The following is a 17,959-nucleotide window of genomic DNA, read 5'->3' on the forward strand; positions in this document are numbered from 1 at the left end:
AAGCATGCTCACCTGGACCTACACAGCCCAGGATAATTTAGGATCCTGCAGTTGCTTTGTTGTAGGGAAGGGTGATCAGATGCAGAAGGAAAATGGTCCTTGCCTAGTCCAGCCACCATATCATACTCCTCTCACCCCTGACTGAGATGCCTTTTCCAACAAGGAATTCCTTTCTCCTGCCCAAACTCCTCTGTAGATTTCTATTCTCTTACTGGATTTTCTCTCTTTTGGCTTTGAGAAGATACAAAAAAAGTCAAGTATATAGGATACCTGGAGAAGGTATTGTACATATTTTAATACCTCCTTACTGCATTTAAACAATTCCCTTATTATTTGACCATTATTGTACAAAAACAGCTGCATAGACCGTTCTGAAAGAGCACAACTAATTTGGAAGACACAAAAACAGAACTGTACTGTATGTTAATAAAGCTTCCACCTTTGAAGACCATCTCTTTTTAGAGGTATGGGCAGGTTATTTATTTTTTTTAGCAATAACACCTGAAACACAAAAGAGCTTTCTCAGGATTCACATGACAAGGATGATCCAGGCAGCACTGCCAATTTGCAAAGTTGGCATTTTAAGAGAGAGATTCCACTGAAGTGCTGGTGACATAACACAACCATAAGGCTACGAGGAGGAAGAAGATCCCTAAAGCAGGGAAACCACGGGGCCCACACTTAGCAAAAATTTTGCAAGATAATTGTCTTTACGAGAGCTGAGGTCACGTCAGGGCTGAGTGACTGGTGGTGAACACTTGCTGATTCTGCACAGAAAACCAGCGACTGTGCCTGGCCAGGGCCAGGGAGGAGCCCTCGAGGGTGGATTGCGAAGCAGCTCGCCCAGCGCTCGGGTGACACTGCCCTCTGCCACCGTGACCTCAGCCAGGCTTTCGCAGAAGTCACAGGACCTGTGTTCTGGATAGCCTGGAAGAGCAGACACATTCTGGATGGCCCCAGGGACAGCCACCCTTGACTGCTCCCAGTCCCAGTCCCAGTCAAGGGACACGGTTTAGGTTTATCACACTGGAACAACGTTTCTTTGCCATAAATTAAATCCAAGCGCTCCCCTTTTCCTCTCCTGAAGGAGGATGACCTGTCCACAGGCACGGCAGAGCTGTGGAGGTCAGCTCCCTGCTCCATCCCTAAGTCTGGCTCAGTCATTTACCAGCTTAGCAATCCTCACCTGGAATAGCTGCACTTCTTGAGCTCCGGGAAACTTGTGCTGCTTATCCTAAGCACATACTGTACACCAGGCACAGAGTGCATCAGCCAGGTATGTCACAGGCAGTAAATAAACCTGGACTTCAACTGGCTTCCAAGTTCCTTGGCTATGTCCAGTTCTTTAACTGTATACGAAGCTGACTTTAGCTTGTTTTCATTTTTTTCTCCCTTCCACCAAGTCACTTGACTCTCATTAAGATACCTAATTTATACTCTAAAGTCTAATAGATGAGCCAGATGCCTTTCCACAAGCAAAAAGACATAATATTTACAGGTTAAGTGCAGCCTAGTCAATACATTAATCATAATCTGGAGTGTGATATTGAAAATAAATTGGTGGGAAGGTTTTGTTTAAGATGTGCAGCATGTTGAGTAACTTTGCAATTCGCACAGCTTCAGAATTTACAATCGGTATTAGTAATTTCATAAAATATTTTTCTGACTACCTCACCTCATTTTAAGGATCACCTGCTCAGCTTTCAGCTGATTTAGGCAAACATATGCATGCAAATATTTGCACATACACACACAAGCTCCATGCTCTTTTGAAATACCTGTTTTAATTAAAACCACACACAAACGAGACAGCTCATTTCAGTTAAATTCACTAGCACTGAACACAATGTTTTACATTATTCAAGCAGACTGCACTTCCCTTTGCAAAATTACAACAGATAGAATCAATCCAGGGAAAAAAAATCATTCGTGCCGTTTAGCATGAAATTATAATAAAAATCATTTAAAAAATTAAATCTGTAAAAGCTTCACGTATCCGGAAAAGAAATATTTTCATCACAGGGAAAATAATAAGCTTTCGAAAAATCAAAATAATCTCAAGAAGTGTGCAGTGACCGTACCTGGGAAGCATCTTTGTCCCCCGAGCAGTTCCACTTTTCGAAATCCCTATAAACTCCTGTTGTGCCCGGCTGCCAACTCAGGTTAATAATAGCAATGAGCCATATTCATCCAAAACCACAAGACTGTCAGGTGACATATCAAGAGGTCTGAATTTAACTCAAACAAAAGACTCTCCATGCTGCAGTGCAAAAGGCTTAATCCTAGCAACAGGATCACAAAAACCACCTTAAGGGCAGCGGCTCCGGGGTTGCCCCGGGCAGCGTTCGCGCTGCCCCGCGGTGTCAGAGCCCCAGCGCTGCCCGTCCATCCGCGGGTCCCGCCCGGGGAGCGGAGCCCGGCCCGGCCCCGCCGCCGCTCTGTGCCTTCCCGGCGGAGCTCAGCGCGACCCGCGGGGACGCCGAGCGCTGCCCGGGCTCGTCCCCGTCCGCCCCTCCGTCCGCGTCCCCGCGCTCGGTCTCATGACACGGTCCCCTGGCAGCCCCTCAGAGCCGCGGCCGGGGCGCTCGGCCCGCCCGGGGGTCACAGCGGGGCGGAACCCCCGCTCCCCTCACAGCCCGCACAGCCCGCACAGCGCCGGGGCCGCGGGCGGCCGGGCCGGCGCTCACCGCCATCATGTGACCGCCCGTCAGCGCGGGCCACCTGCGCCCGCCATGCCCGCCGCCATCCCCGCGCCCTCAGGGACGGGCCCTCGGCCCCGCCGCCCCGCTCGCCCCCTGCTCGCCCCCTGCTCGCCCCCTGCCCCGGCCGCTCCGCCCGCCCCATCCCCGCCCGCGTCCCCTCCCCGGTGCCCGAACAAAGGCAGCACTGTGCGCCCGGCGGGGGCTCATTAATATTACACGGGAGGCACCGCGACCGTGCGAGACAATTGGATGGCAACGATGGGGGGGAATGAAATATGTGAAATAATGTCCCCAAAGAAAACCCGACCGGCCCCACAGCTGTAAACAAGGCTCCCTGACCGCTCCTGCCGTGCGAGGAAAGCTGCCCAGGCATCACAACAGCGACTGATGTTGAACAAACTTTTATCTTTAAATGGTAGGGGAGGAATGAGAGAGCTGGACAGGGAAGTGACAAAGGAACTGGGCAATCCAAAAACGCAATGCACATCAAAAGCCATAAAAAGTCTTGTCACGGGCATATGTGAAGCTAATCACTCTTACTATTAATTCTGCATTCCTTGAATAAAACTCAATTAATATATGAAGGCAGAAGGCTGCAACATCATAAATCCCACTTCGATTTTTTTTTTTTTTTTGCAGTGTTTGAAAACCTACAGGTTTTGCCAATATTTTAAACAGAAAAGCAGCAAAAACGCATTTATCATCAAGATCTCCTTTCCACTGCATCCCACAGCCCAAAGCACGGGACTGCCGATGGTACCCCTGTATCACAGAGTGGGTGAGCTGATGCACTTGTTCGTGGGCTCTGCCCCCAACACCCAACAATCCCAAGAGTCCAGTTGTTGTTTACCCTGTGGAATGGATTCCACAGGGGAACACCAAGCTCCCTCTTCTGCTACACATCTGGATCAAGTTCAGGCAGAAATCCTTCATCTATTCACACCACAGCAGTTTTGCTGCTGTTTTATAGAAAGGTAATGTTTTTATGTTTGGTGCTGGGCAAGTGTTCTGACGCAAAAGCAGCAAACCTAAAGAGAGATAAAACCATTATCTTTTGTTACCATGAATGCTTTACAGGAAGTTTCTCATTTAGAAATGAAGAGTTGGGGCCCTGACCTCACAAACACATACATTACAGACTTGGCTTTTCATACCCCACTAGTGCCAGGGAATTCAATGGAATTACTCACATGAGCAAAATTGGGCATGTGCTGTTTACAGGAGACCCATGCCTTAAACCCAAGTCTTGCCTTCAAAGCTTAAAATGCCAAGCTTTGGGAGATGTAAGCAGTAACAGCTGACTTCTCCTACCTTCTTGATCTAGTGAGGAATGTGCTGTGCACAGTAACTTTCTTTACCTGTGTGGCAAAGGCACCACTCTCTAAAGGTTACTGATGTCAAAAGTGACCTTTTTTCTTAGACATGCAATGCCGAGAAGTTCAGTGCCATGTATTATGTAAACATTTATTTACAGGAGTAACATCTAAGGTTTCCATTTTACCTCAGGGTAACCTGATGCGCTTAAAAGACAAGTGCTTTGAAAGCAGACCCAGCCTCCATCCAAACAACTGACCAGGAAAAATATTGGAAGGAATTTCTCTGCAAATAGAGACAGACTCAGATTGTTCAGAGAGTAAACAGTGCTTTAGCCAGATCAGTGAATACTTATTGCTTGAGGAAGGACTTCAGATACTCAGTGTTTGTTCATACACCATACCCATATCCAAGAAAACACTCAGGCCTTTGTAAGATGAGATATGCACCATCCTCTTCTCTAGGTGTATATCCAGGCATCTCTTTGAAAGGGTGAAGGCTTTCTTTTGTGTGTGTGTATAAATATGAGCTTGAAAAACAAAGCTGGTAATATGATTCTAGTTCAGAAAAACACTTAAATTAAAGAAATAGAACTGTCAAAATCTCCTGCTGCAGCCCATCACCTTCCAGGGAGATATTTCAGTATCCATGCACATCCACCTGACTGCAGATGGGAAAGATGTGGGTGATGATGTTCAACCACATCCAACAGCCCCGAGCCCTGGACTCTCTGCAGACCCCCATGCCTGACCAGGGCTGTGGCACGTTCTTAAACATATGTAAGCCAAAGAAAACCTCAAAACCAAACCCCACCAAAAAGATTTTCCCCCTTCATTTTATCCAAAGGCATTTCTGAAAACGTTTAAAACCACTGCAGAGGCTCATATGCACCTTTTGGGTATAAATCATCTGATTTTAAACTGAGCAGACAACAGAGTTTGCTCCAACCGCAGGCTAAAAAGTAATGAAATGATTCATTTTTGGTCTTCTCTGCCTTAACGAGTTTTTTTCAGTCTTTCTCCTGAAGGAAGGCTTTCCTCACACATGTTGGAAGCACACACAACAAAGAGCCAGTAAGTGAGCCAAGAAATGTTTATTGCTTAGTAATGCACGAAGGTAGGAGCTGGAAGCCACTGCAGACCAAAAGAGAGAAAACCAATTAGGATTTTATTTGAAATCTGACTAGAAATACTTGGACACCATTTCTCTACAAAATACTCGCCTTAGTAGGATTGCCACTGAGCTAGACTTCTAAAAAAACGTGCTTTTTGTGCATTTTTGTATCCCTGCAAAAAAAGATTCCACTGAATTCCTCACTGCTGGAGAGGAAGAGTGGAGGTATTAAAGCATGAACGTTCTGTATACACCTGGAGCACATACACATACCTGCACACACAAACATAAGCCCAGCCAAAGGTCAGCAAAAGCCAAAACAACGAGAAAGATCACTGCAAGCAGCCCTCAGGAGTTTCAAAACCTGGGCCCCCTTTTCTTGAAAGGAAACCAGATTTTTAAACAAACACTAAAAAAAGTGCTTTTGATATGCAATAAGAAAAAAAAAAAAAAACAGAAATCAACAGAGAAGCAAAGGTTATAAACTCTCCATTCACAGGATTCTCACTACTAGCCTGAGGTCTCATGACTGGAATGAACTATCTCTACCAGCACTGTAAAGGAGCATCAGCACAACTACAAATCTGCCCGGGAGCATTCCTGGAGGGTAGGACATGGAACATTATCTCTCTTTTAGGAGCATGGATGCTGAGACCTCAGCAGATGGACCGTCCCCTTCGCTGTTGTAATTTCTCAAGTCATGATAAAAGATGATGGAAATAAAAATAACTATCAAAGTAAAAATCTGATGCACGGTTAAGGCACTGGAACATTGGTGTTTGTTTTGTATCACATTTCCATTCACAATCTACTATAAATAAGACACCGAACAAACCTCCATAATACCAACTGGTACTGCAAGACAAGAGGGCATTTTCCCCCTGCCAAACAGTTATTTTATTGTGTGCACTGGGGTGTGCAGAGCAGAATCTTCTGCTGTAGCTATTAAAAATAAAGTGTAATAGCTCAGTATTGTGTGTGTCTAATGAAAAGTTGGGGAGAAAGAAGTTCCAATACAAACTGCTTTTGATGAGCACACATAGTTGTTGGAAATAAAGAACCTTCTAAAACCACCCAGAATTGTGTAGTGTAGCAGAGGAGGGTTGTGGGGGGAAGTCTGTGTTCCCTCCTTTATGCTGTGCAGTTCTGGAGATGTCGTGACAGGTTCAACAATCCTTAAATCCACACACAAAACTAACTCAACAGAACGAAACCAAGCTCACAGGCTTGGATTTATCAACTGCAAAGTTTGCTTAAGGAACTTAGTGGTGAATTGATGCTTTTTATTTTGGAGATCATGAATATTAATAGATGAGACAAGGAAGAGAAAAGAAGATATATCACAGTCAAGGTTGACTGCAAGACCTCTCTTGCCATGAAATCGGAGACATCTTAGAGGGATCACTGTAGCTCCACTATTGCTATCAACCAATATTAGTAATAATAACAAATCATTGAATGATTCTTGATGGAACTAGAGTACTTTGGTTGAGGACTCCTAACATTTTCCTGTTTTTAACAGACAAACATTGAGTTTGTCTATTAAAACCCTATATTTAAACCCTATATTAAAACCCTGTTGTCTTTATTTATCTTCAGCTTAGAGCGTCTTTAAGGCTTTTATTTTCATTCACTTCCCAGCAACTGTAATGACTATGGCAGTTTTCTTCTTTTTGCACCACTGAAAACTGAGATTCTCAATACATTACTTCAGGAGATGCTAAAAAAAATAAAAAGCTGAAAGATGCATAACCAAATTGCTGGTGTACTTTATTTATGCCTGACATGGCAGGCAATTTCTGCACCAAGTAAACACATCTAAAAAAGCTTTTTTTTTTTTTTTTAATCAGACAGATATATCTAAAATTTTTCAAAGGCTAAAAGAATGTAAACAGCTGCATTTTTTTATGCCATGCTTTTTAACTGTGAGCTGGGCTGGGGCGGGCGATGCTGTGCCCAGGAGGTCTCTGCCAGGGCACCTAACCAAACCCTTTCTCCACTCCAAAAGCCCCTGGCCTGGCAGCAGGCAGCTGGGATAACCCCTGGTGGAGACCTTCAGCCTGGAAGTGCCACTCCACGGAGTGCCCAAACCACTGGTACCTCCAGTGCCAGCACACGGGGGCAAGGCCACGGCCCGGTGCAGACCCTGGCACCTGCTGCACAGCCCTCTGCTGGGTCGGGGTGCAGGGAGCCATCTGCTTGTGCTGATTAAAACATCCTGTAATACTTGTTTTGTGACTTTTATAAAGGGAAAAAATATTGCCTTGGTGGTGAAAGTCATCCTGTGCAGGCAGCATGGGGCTCGGAGCATTCCTTGGCTGCAGGCCACGGCCCTGTCATTGATTAAGGTGGCTGCACTTGTGACCGAGTGATAATTGAGAGCCCAATAAATCTCCACACGAGTATTTGCCACTCAGAGATGGAAAGAAACTGTTATGGACCTTCATAACGAGCTGAAAGCAAAAATACTATAACTGATATTAAAAATGTCCGGAATCCCCCCGGATCACTCACAACTTCCCTGCCCAACATTCACATTTTCAGTTAAATTTCCAGAAGTGTCAAATGCACAAGGACTACATCTTCAGGCTTTCAGCTAAGTCATCCCCAGCACAAACTCAAATCAGTCCAATTTCTCAAAATTTTGTTGAGTACTTCCAAGTCTTCCTTCCCTCTACCCCAGGTCTCATGTATCTGCACAGGCAGCATTGCTTTAGCCGAGGTTTACGTGATATTCTTTCCTTGGAAAAAAAAAAATATTGAAAAAGCAAAGCTGCAGCTGTTCAGGGTTCCTTGGAAGAGGAGGAAGACAGATGTAAGTAGTTATTCTCTAAAGATTCACAGGGATCAGTGCCTGAGCAGCATTTTACTCTGTCCCTCATGTGACTGTTTAATTAGGTGTTGATTCACTCAGTCATGAGACACAAGGAAACAGGGCTGCAAGCCCCAACGTCAAAGAAAAAGTAATGCCTGTTCTGCCAGTTTCTGTATTAGCAAAGCACAAAAGGGACATCCAGTTCTGAGAAGCAAAACTCGTGTTTCCTTGCTCATAAACCAAATCATCAAATCACTTCAGCCTTTCCATACAAAAAAAAAAAAAAAGAAAAAAAAAAGACCCATGAATTACTTCAGAGGAAGATGCTTGTGAATTCCCTGATTGTTCTCCACTGTCAGAGCTGGGACCAGTGTGATGTCCAAGGGTGAGCTGCCTGGCCAGGCTGAGCAGGGTGTGCCCTTCCCTCTGGCAATCCAGGTCCAAGCTGCTTCGGGATACCGGGCTTTCTTCTGGGGTTTGTTTGTTTGTTTGCTTTTGGAAAAGGAATACAAGCTATTTTGCTATGCCTTTATTCCTGTTGTTAACTGAATTTCTTAGTACCACAAAGCTTTTCTGTTATGGGGTCTAGTTGCCATAGGAACAGGCTTTATAAATATCAAAGAAATTTTCAGCACATGGTAAACCAATTTCACAAACTGTGTATGTTTGTAATAGGAAAAGCTGGCGGACAATCGTTCGTATGTACTCAGTTCAACCGAGGTCTGACGTAGGGATAATCCCAAAATGCTGCTCTCAGTCCAAAGCTTGGGGTTGTAGAGGACTACAGTGAACTTTAGCTTGCTGTGTTACCAGGTCATTTATCGAGACAGTCACATAAAATCAACAGATGACGACCATTTTTCCAGTGAAGGTGGCATTTAAACTCAGTGTGTCACTAAAATGGATTAAATGCCAAAAGCTCTCTTCCTGAAGAATACTACAGTAAACCTTTGATTTTAAACATTGTGTGTTTACAGTCTCACCCTCCTCATTTGTGTAGGTTTTACAACTTATTTAAAACACATGCCTAATGCTAAGCTCATGAGCGGCTTCGTTGGGAGCAATCAAACCACTTACAGACTTAAAGCACATGCTTAAGCAGAGTGCTGACTCAGCCTTATTGCCCCCTCAGACTGCACCAAAACCCCTTCTCAGTTACACAGGAACAACTGCAAACTAAAGACAGAGGATGATTGTACAAGTATAACAAATTAATATCCCTGGAATGAAATCCCAGGCTGTGCTATCTGTACGTGATGCTCATTTATACCGACATCCCACGAGTCCTAATGATAGATCCTCCCTGTGAATCAACAACTGTCTGGCACCATCACATGCCATCTAAGCATCTCCAACACCTCCAAATGTTCAATGCAACGCTTGGCCCAATTCTGCAGCCTTTCAGCACAGAGTGGGACCTGCGGCCGTGACAGCCGTAAGCCCAGAGCCCTTAACCCATCCCCTCGGCTAACCCTCACAACTACCAACCACCAAGTTCCCTGCATTTCAAGACTACTGCCAGGCTCTGAACCAGAAACAATTAAGAATGATTTCATAGCTCTGCCAAATAACACTAATGAATATCTAGGTGGACTGGATCTATCCTACAGCTGCTTTTCAGGAGGGAAGAGTTTTCTTGGCTCCAGCCCATGGACTGAACATCCCTCCCTTACTGGCTCTACAAGTCAAACAGGCCTCTACTTAATTTGCAGAAGGGATGAGATCTTGATTTATGCAGATATTGAAGAGCCCCAAGACTACTGTGAGAAGCCCAGACTGCTCAATTCTCCAAGGCAAGAGTCATGCTGCTCAACTGTTTTCCAAATTAAGCATGCAAAGGTGACCTGAAACTATTTCAGGTAGATCTATATAGAGCAGACACTAAAGACATTGCTTGACTTCGCTTTTATGTAACTCATAAGGACATGAGGACAAATAAAAATCAGATGCTTGAACAAGCCACATGGCCATCCAGCTTCATTTAATATTGGCAAAAAAACACAGACTGACAGAATAATGGAGCAGCCTGGCACCTACAAAAAATGCACTAAAACTGCGATACCTGAACAGTTTGGTTCCCAGAAGCAGAAGAGCACATAAGCATGTTTTTAGCTATCAGCTTAAACTTGCTCAGCCTTTAAACCAAGCTTACTGAAGTGCTCTACTAGGTTTGCTCCACTGTGCTTTGCTTACTGCCACAGGGCACTCTGCACCCTCAGGCTTTCTGCTATCCCCTTCAGTTTTCTAAGTCTCACTACATGCTCACAGTTTTGGGTTTCCAAGAATGGTAGGAATGGAAAATACAGGGAAGGACTGGCTATTGCCCAAGCTCTTCAACACAACCATCCATCCAGAGGGATTTTCCACTGGAGAACAACTGAACTGGTCAAGTATTACTGAGAATCCCACAGCACAGATACATGGAAGTTCTAAGCACCAGCTGAGCACAGCTCCTACATGTCCCCAGAGCTTTTCTTACAGCTAAAATCTTTGTCTGTGATCACGAAACTGCAGGTTCAGCTTGGCATGCCCTCCCTGGGTATCAGCACAGGAACTCACTCCAAACACACACCTTGCTTATCACGGGATTGAGCTGGAACACACAGTCCAAACCAGCTCTGCCTCACAGAATCAACAGAATCACTTGATAAAACCTACAATGTTCCACTGGGAGAGGCTGTACTTAATCAAGATTATATATATATATATATTTAGTATATGTTCAATAAACCCCTTTTTGCCAGTGGTAACAGATTTGATGAGAAGGCAATTCCAGACACTCCCAGCCACCACAGCTTGCCAGCAGATTTTAGACAGTCCACAGGAGCATCCCTAAGATGTGGGAACTCGAAGCAGCCTAGTGCTGCAGGTATCCTGCTGTGAACCAGCCACAGCACCACATGAAGCTGTTTATTCCACTGCATCAATAGGAAAGAAAAGCTCACGTGCTGGACAGCAAGAGCTGTCAATGCCACCAGGACATTTTGGACTGGGCTGTTCTGTTGGATTTTTTTTTTTTTCCCTGAAAGGAGCTGTTGGCAAAGTCATCACTCCCTTGGCTCTTCATTTCCCTTTCCCCTTCTCCTGCTCGTGCATGTCACTTGATGTGACAGAGCAGTAACCCCAAACAGGATGCACCCCACTGCTTGTGGCAGGAGGAGTAGGGGACAGTACAGCACCCAGGGGAACCCTTCAGAAAGGAGAGGCAGCACTGCAGGGCTCAGACAGGACAAAACTAAGAAGAGAACAGAAAAATGGAAGGGAAAGCAAGCTGGGCTTTAATTCTCTTCTTCCTCTGTCTCTGTGTGCATGTGTGTAAATACTGGTTCCCAAAGCAGAGCACAGACAGGGACAGTGACAATGAGGGAGAACATTAGGAGGAACAAGGAATCCCAAGCAAAATGAATCACAGAATCATTAAAGTTGGACAAGTCCTCCAAGATCATCAAGTCCAAGCTTCGAGCGAATACCTCCATGCCCACTAAACCACTAAATCCTGTAAAATGTATATATTTCATCACAGCAGCACCATCCAACTGCTTCCAGCTACACTTGCACATGGACCTTTGTAACCTTCTGAACACAGGGCAACTCCAAAATGCCACCACTTCATGCTCGTTACACTCACTTCACACCCAGCATTTCCAGCCTGACTTTCATTTTTTGTACTTAGCAGCTGTCAACATTCATGTTATTCTTTCCAAATAAAAGCCCACTGGACCCCTCTCCCCCCTGCTTTACTGTCACCATGCAAGAGGTGTTCCCTGTAAGTTTTCTTTTCCTGTTTTCTCTATCCATACAATAAGAACAAGTGAATTTTACATTATCCTGCATGGTTTTTTTCTTCCAGTGTGGGCACAGACCAGTGTCACCCCCTGAGTGTAATTTAGCTGATTTGTCCTGCTAGCTACTGACAAAAAAGATCAGTCTTTAAATGAATATATACTAAATCCAGGTGGGGAAAAAATAACAAAACCCCAAACAAACAAACAAGAAACATACCACCCGCTGTCTTACCTTCTGACCCCAATGTGAGAAAAAGTCTTACAAGACACAGAACACAAACTATCCACCAGCCCTGTGAGCCTTCCTCAATTCAAAAAGAAAATCTAATAGTACATTTCAAAATAGCTACATTTTCAGGCTAATCAAAATTAATCATTTATTGATAACTGCACATAAAATACTATGAAAAAACCTACTAAAATTTAAAGCAAGTAAATTAATCTTATACCAAAGTGATGTTTTTGTTTATCTGAAAGAAGTTTGATAAACATTTCTTTATAAAGATATAATTCTGTTTTAGTCTCAAAAGATGTTAAAGTTGCTTTGATTTTTTTTTTAATTCTATACTTTTTAATTATGTCTGTTTTGGGGAGAAAAAAAAAAAAGGTCAGGAGTTCATGATTAGCATCTCCCGGATGACTAGAAAATACACTCAGTTAAGAAACCACCATGCTCATTTTCACAGCTTCTTAGCCCTCCATGCTGTCAGTAGAACAATTTCCTTTTCTACTAAGCAAGTAATTTCCAGTAACTCACAGCAGCTGAAATATGTTTAAGTATTGAAAAAACCAACCACCTTTTTCTGTCTGACTATTTAAGTTTTATGTCAGAGTTTGGGCTGCCTTTAAATAGAAACACAGTTAGCACTGTAAGCCAATTCACGGTCCTGACATTTGAGGCATTTCTTTAACTCTGTCGTAAGGGGTAGCACTGTTATTTTTCCTGGAGGAACAAGAAAATTCTGGCAGACTTCTTCTTTAGCAGCTTCTCAGAAGCTCAGATAATGTCATTCACCAGAACAGGGTTCTGAGAAGAGGCTCACGCTCCCCGGTGATGTGCAGCCTGTTCCCTGAACACCCAACCCCACAGCTTATCATCTGCACTCAGTTTTCATTAACACCTGAACTAACGGAGCTTTTTCTATCAATTTCTGGTGTCAAGTTCCATGAAAGTGAGTAAACAAACCATTCAGCCAAATCTCCAAATGGCAAGAACATTTTCTAGGGAGGGCTTCACAGGGCCTGGGGAGATGAGAACAAAAATACCCGCCAAGAATCTCATTCATTCCCATCTAACAGCTCACACATGATGTGCTTCCTTCTGCCTGACTGTCCTCTTCCATAAGCACCCCCAAACATGGCAAACTAAGTGCTGAGCCCACTGGCTTTGGAGGCCTGACTTTCCTTGGCACGTGGGGATGGGGCAGACAGTGTGTGTCTCAACACTCGCTAGAAAGCACAATAATTCAGCAGAAAAAGGTTTTGATATTCTGGTATTCACAGTAAGCCAGGACTGGCCTTTCTTGTGGTCACACTGCAGCTGTTCTCTGGGCACACTATGGAGTCACATGTCTACTGCCTTCCTCCAACATGCCCCGACTCTGGCTGTCCCCAGGTCCCTTCTAACACGCCCCTGGAAACAGGAAAACGATGAGGTGCAGCCAGCTCAGAGCTTCACTGGTACTACTGAGCAGGAGGCACCCAACAGCACCCACAGGATTTTCACTGAAGTTAAGGAAACTCAGCTCGCTCAGACTTCCCACAGTCTCCAGCAGACACGACTGAGTCGATCGAAAGGTTCAGAAATCACCGAGGGGAGCGTGGGGCCAAGCCCTGCACTGTGTGAGCCACCATTTCCATGGCTACTGAGGCTCAAATAAAACAAAATAAGGAGGCATACAGCAAAGCAACTCCTCCTCTGGGCAATGCTCACACAAGCTACCTTCTCTCTCTTTGAGTGGAAAAAGACACAGGAGCTGGGGTGAAGATACTGCTCTGGCTCAAACAGGCACAATGCCAGGACCTAAAGTCAGGGCTGAACTGCGCTCAAAGTTTCTTCATTTATCAGCTAAAACAGATGGCAGAGAACTGTAATTTGGCTCCTGTTTCTTCCCAGCTCCATATCACACAAACTGAAAGAGCAGAGGGTTTTTGGTACTATTACAAGTTTTATGTTTTGTTGACATTTTGGCTGGAGCAAGGGAAAAAACATTTGAAGACTCTGCGAGTGAGGCACACGCAGATCTGGAGGAGCATCAAACACCACGAACGCACAGGGCACGATCAGTACTCAGAGTAAAGGAAATAGGACGTATTTTGCTCATTTTAGGCCAAAATCAGTACTGACGATGTTGTGGAAAGATCCTGGAGAACCAGAGCAGCATCAGTATTGTGTGACAGACCATTCCCTAAGTGACACTGGCATCACTGCAGAGTCCTTCACCTGTACCAAGTCAGTGTTTCTTTCAGGGCCAGAGTTTCAAGGACAGACAACACATAAAAGCTGGCAGATACCCAGATTATCACCCCAAAATCATCAGACAGGACTGTTACAAAGAATTTTTACATACAGCCAAACTGCTTAAGTCCAAGGGTTGAATTGTCTTGATAAGGACTATGAAATTAGCTTTTCAGAAAAGACGGAAAACTTTATACTAGCATGTTTTACTTGCAGATGCACGTTACATGCATGCACTGTTAATACTCTGTGTAGATTGTTGAGTATTTTGTGCTGCAATTCACGTGTTTGAACAAGTTTCTCTGCAGTGCATTGTGTTCTGAATAATAGTATCTCCAGAAGCTATCGGTCTCAGAGAAGAAAAAGGTCGTTTAGGCAAATGTGTGGAATTACCACAATTAAAAGCTTCGGTTTAGCACTGAGCAACAGCACAACACATTGTTGCTAAAATAAATAAATCCTTTTCGATACAAAGACTACATAATAACCATCACACTTCTATGAAGCAGAACACATTTGGGCAGGTATTGTTAGAAATTAGTGATCAGTCCCGCAGGGATTGCCCCTTTTGAATGCAGTGGTTATGGTCACATTCCACAGGCACAACAGAATCATGTGTGTATTTTGTGCAAATATATTTCCCACATATGAATATTTCCCATATATGAATTCTGCTACTACTCAGTGTAAGGTGGAGCAGCCAGTGCATTAGCAAGTCATTTAGAGATAAATAAAATTACTTCCTGTTTTTAATGGGCATAACTTTTTTTTTCCTCCAGCAGATATTTTATAGATTAAGGTTCTCTGTCTAATACCAAAACCAGAAAATTTTTCAAGTCCTCAGAGACAAATTCTGCTCTTGGCCAATTCTGGAATCCGTGCTGTGGATTCGCTGCTGCAACTGAGCTCTGCATTTTTCCTAACGTTACTCACGGACATGTGATCCTGCAGACATTCAGCTCCAGATGTAGCAATGGGAGGGAACACAACCTCTGAGCATGAAACCACCGCCTGTGTTACTTTCCACTCGTAAAACACGCTTCTAAAGTGGTCACCTCCAGCATGCAGCCAAAATTACAGCACAAGTTTCAGGCTCCAAGTCACACTGGACCAGTTCATTCCAGAACAGAAGCCTGGATGCATCCAAGCTGTCACCATGAGCACACTCTAACTCAAAGCATACACACAGCAAGGGCTAAAGCCCTTTGAAAACACAAGGACAATCCATCAGTCAGCAGAGGAGCTGATCATCCCAAGGCAGCAGGGTTTGTAACATGACACATGTAAACACACCTTCAGTCACCTGAATGGTGGAACTGTTTGGGAAAAGGAGACCCCACAGTGCACAAACTGCACCCCATGCCCTTGGTATATCCTCGTGCCCTATGACCTCACCTGGAGAAGGAAGGGGAAAACCCAGAACCCTCAGGTTCACAGAAACACCCTCTCACAACAGTTGCCAGAGTAGCCCAAGTGTGAGGAAGCATTTCCTCTCGAGCATATCTACACGTACATGATTCACTTACTCCAACCTCTCCTCAGAAAGTATTCTAATTTAGAGGAAGGGGAACCAAGAAGATGCCTGTTCCAGGGGCTGCTGGGTGAGGCAGGAGACCACAGCTCTCCCCAGACACGCCGGCTGTGCCGCAGGAGGAAGCCGAGCTGGCAGCACCGACCTCGTGATGTCCAGGGCGGGCAGGGTGACCTTGTGATGCCAAATTCTCCAGATCCCAGCCAGCCCAGGACATGCCAGGAGGAAAGGCAGTAAGGGTGACCCTTCACTTGTTAGCTCATTTTGTAAGGAGCTTCAACTCCTTCTAAAAAAGCAGCAGAAAAATTTGTGCAAATATATTTCCCACATATGAATATTTCCCATCTATGAATTCTGCTACTACTCAGGGTAAGGTGGAGCAGCCAGTGCATTAGCAAGTCATTTAGAGACAAATAAAATTTATCTCTAAATAAAATTTATCTCTAAATAAAATTTAGCAGAGGGTTTTCCACTCCCTGTTGCCTGTTCCAAGGGTGACGGGAAGAAGCTGAGGGGAAGCGAGGGGTAGGCAGGGTGAGTTCCCACCAGGGCAGGGGAAAACTTTCCAGGGCACAGAGTCAGGTAGGCACAAGCACCCCAACAGTTTAGAAATTATTTGGTCATTCTCTGCATTCATGTGCACCTACAGTGCTGGGGATACCAATCCAAGTGAATTCCTTTGGATCTGATGATAATACAAGTAAACAATCACTGGGGGAACTGCCAACCCTCTGATTTACAGCTCCCTTAGCCACTGTACAGACCCAGCTTGCAGCACTGCCTTACTCAGAGCTAACACCTAATTTTTAAGGACATGCTGGATGTTTTAGCAGCAGCACATTCCTACCTGGAGAAGCACTTGGGAGACCTACAGAGTGGTGGCAAGGAGGGCTGGGAGAGTGGCCCCTCCAGCCAACTATCTCCAAGCTCCAGAGGTGCTTACTGTGGTTTGTATGCCTCTGCTTCCAAGATGAAAGTTGACTTAAAGCACTGGAAGGTACATAAAAGCTCAGATGACAGGAAATGCAAAACAGAATTTGGCAAAATGAAGTGCTTTAGAAAACAGCAATATATTTCAAAATACAAGCCAAAGTCATCAGAGCGATAGAGAAAACTGCACATAAATCAAAGTGAAGTATTTATTAAAACTTGCTACACTCAAGCTAATGAATGCAACCAAAAAGCCAAAACCAAACTCTTACAGAGATATTACAGAAGAGCTGGATTTTTTTTATAAAATCCAAAACTTAAAAGGACATTAAAGGGCAGAAATGAGCTTAATAAAAACACAATAGAATTTTAGAAGTTTAATATTTTGAATAGTCTTTAAAAATTATGGGACAAAAGCTTTTTAAATTCATCAGATAACTGGAAAAGATGAAAAGCTGGAGGTATTACAAAATGAAGTCCAGCTAAAGCTCATTTTGAAGATAGATTCTGAGGTGGTGAAATTCCAGGAGTTTTACAAAAATTGGCAAAAAACTTGCACAATGCCAGAAATGAACAAAAATCAAAACACACTATTTCTTTAATAGCAGGTTTTGGTCAGACTGGCTGGATGCATTGACAGCACTGCTGAGGAACAGCTTTGGAAAGCCTTGTGCAGAGCTGTTAGGATCAGGAATTTGCTGGCTGCATTGCTCCCAAGGACTGACACAGCTTGGCAGGAGATCTGCTTCCCTGGGCTCAGCTGGGCTGTACACAAAGCTACCTGCTGCTGAGGGAAAAGACATTTTGTGGGGAAAACCTCTGACTGGAAAAATCAACGTCAAGACAACTTTTTATGTTCCTCCTTCACCTTACTCCAGCCTGCACATTAAAAAGTCCCTGGTTACATGTTATTAAATGTTTTGAGTGTCTTTGTTTCAAGAAATCAGCCTCTGGTTCACAAAGCAATTATGCCTTTCTAAGAGAGCATGTACTGTTTTCACTGTGCAAGAACAATAGCTCTGCAGAGGAACTGGCTCCTGAAGCATCTTTGCATCAGGCTACCCATTCCAACTCTGGGTTTATTGCAATTCCCTGGATGAATCCTGCTGCCAAAAATGATGTGAAAGGAAACAAATCTCAGGATACCATTTAAAGTCACTGCCACGGGGAATAGAAAGAGTCTGGGCTGATGGGGGATGCTTGCCTAGACAGATTTTGCAAAATACTACTTTGCAGTCAGCCTGAGGCCTTTCCTATCTCAGGAACCTCCAAACTATTCTCCCTGTACAGGAGCAGCACATATTACACTAA

At 44.3% G+C, this 17,959-nt stretch overlaps 2 protein-coding genes across 4 annotated transcripts in view; both read right to left on the reverse strand.

The window, feature by feature from the left end:
* The window catches only part of MEIKIN (meiotic kinetochore factor), a 144,919-nt gene that overhangs the window by 109,540 nt on the left and 17,420 nt on the right, over positions 1–17,959 (reverse strand). The gene's annotated exons all lie outside the window — the stretch shown is intronic.
* FNIP1 (folliculin interacting protein 1) overlaps positions 1–17,959 on the reverse strand; it is a 64,120-nt gene that overhangs the window by 42,153 nt on the left and 4,008 nt on the right. The window contains exon 1 of one of the 3 annotated variants that reach the window (XM_051794036.1): positions 2,082–2,643. The exons of the other annotated variants lie outside the window; for them this stretch is intronic. Coding sequence (XP_051649996.1) covers positions 2,082–2,092 — 11 coding nt within the window. The 5' untranslated portion in view covers positions 2,093–2,643. Of the gene's footprint in view, positions 1–2,081; positions 2,644–17,959 lie in introns of those variants that run through there. 3 annotated transcript variants of the gene reach the window in all.

The sequence above is a fragment of the Manacus candei genome, unplaced genomic scaffold, assembly GCF_025592945.1.
Source record: "Manacus candei isolate 608988 ecotype Guabito, Panama unplaced genomic scaffold, ASM2559294v1 h1tg000037l, whole genome shotgun sequence".
NCBI classification, from domain to species: Eukaryota; Metazoa; Chordata; class Aves; order Passeriformes; family Pipridae; genus Manacus; species Manacus candei.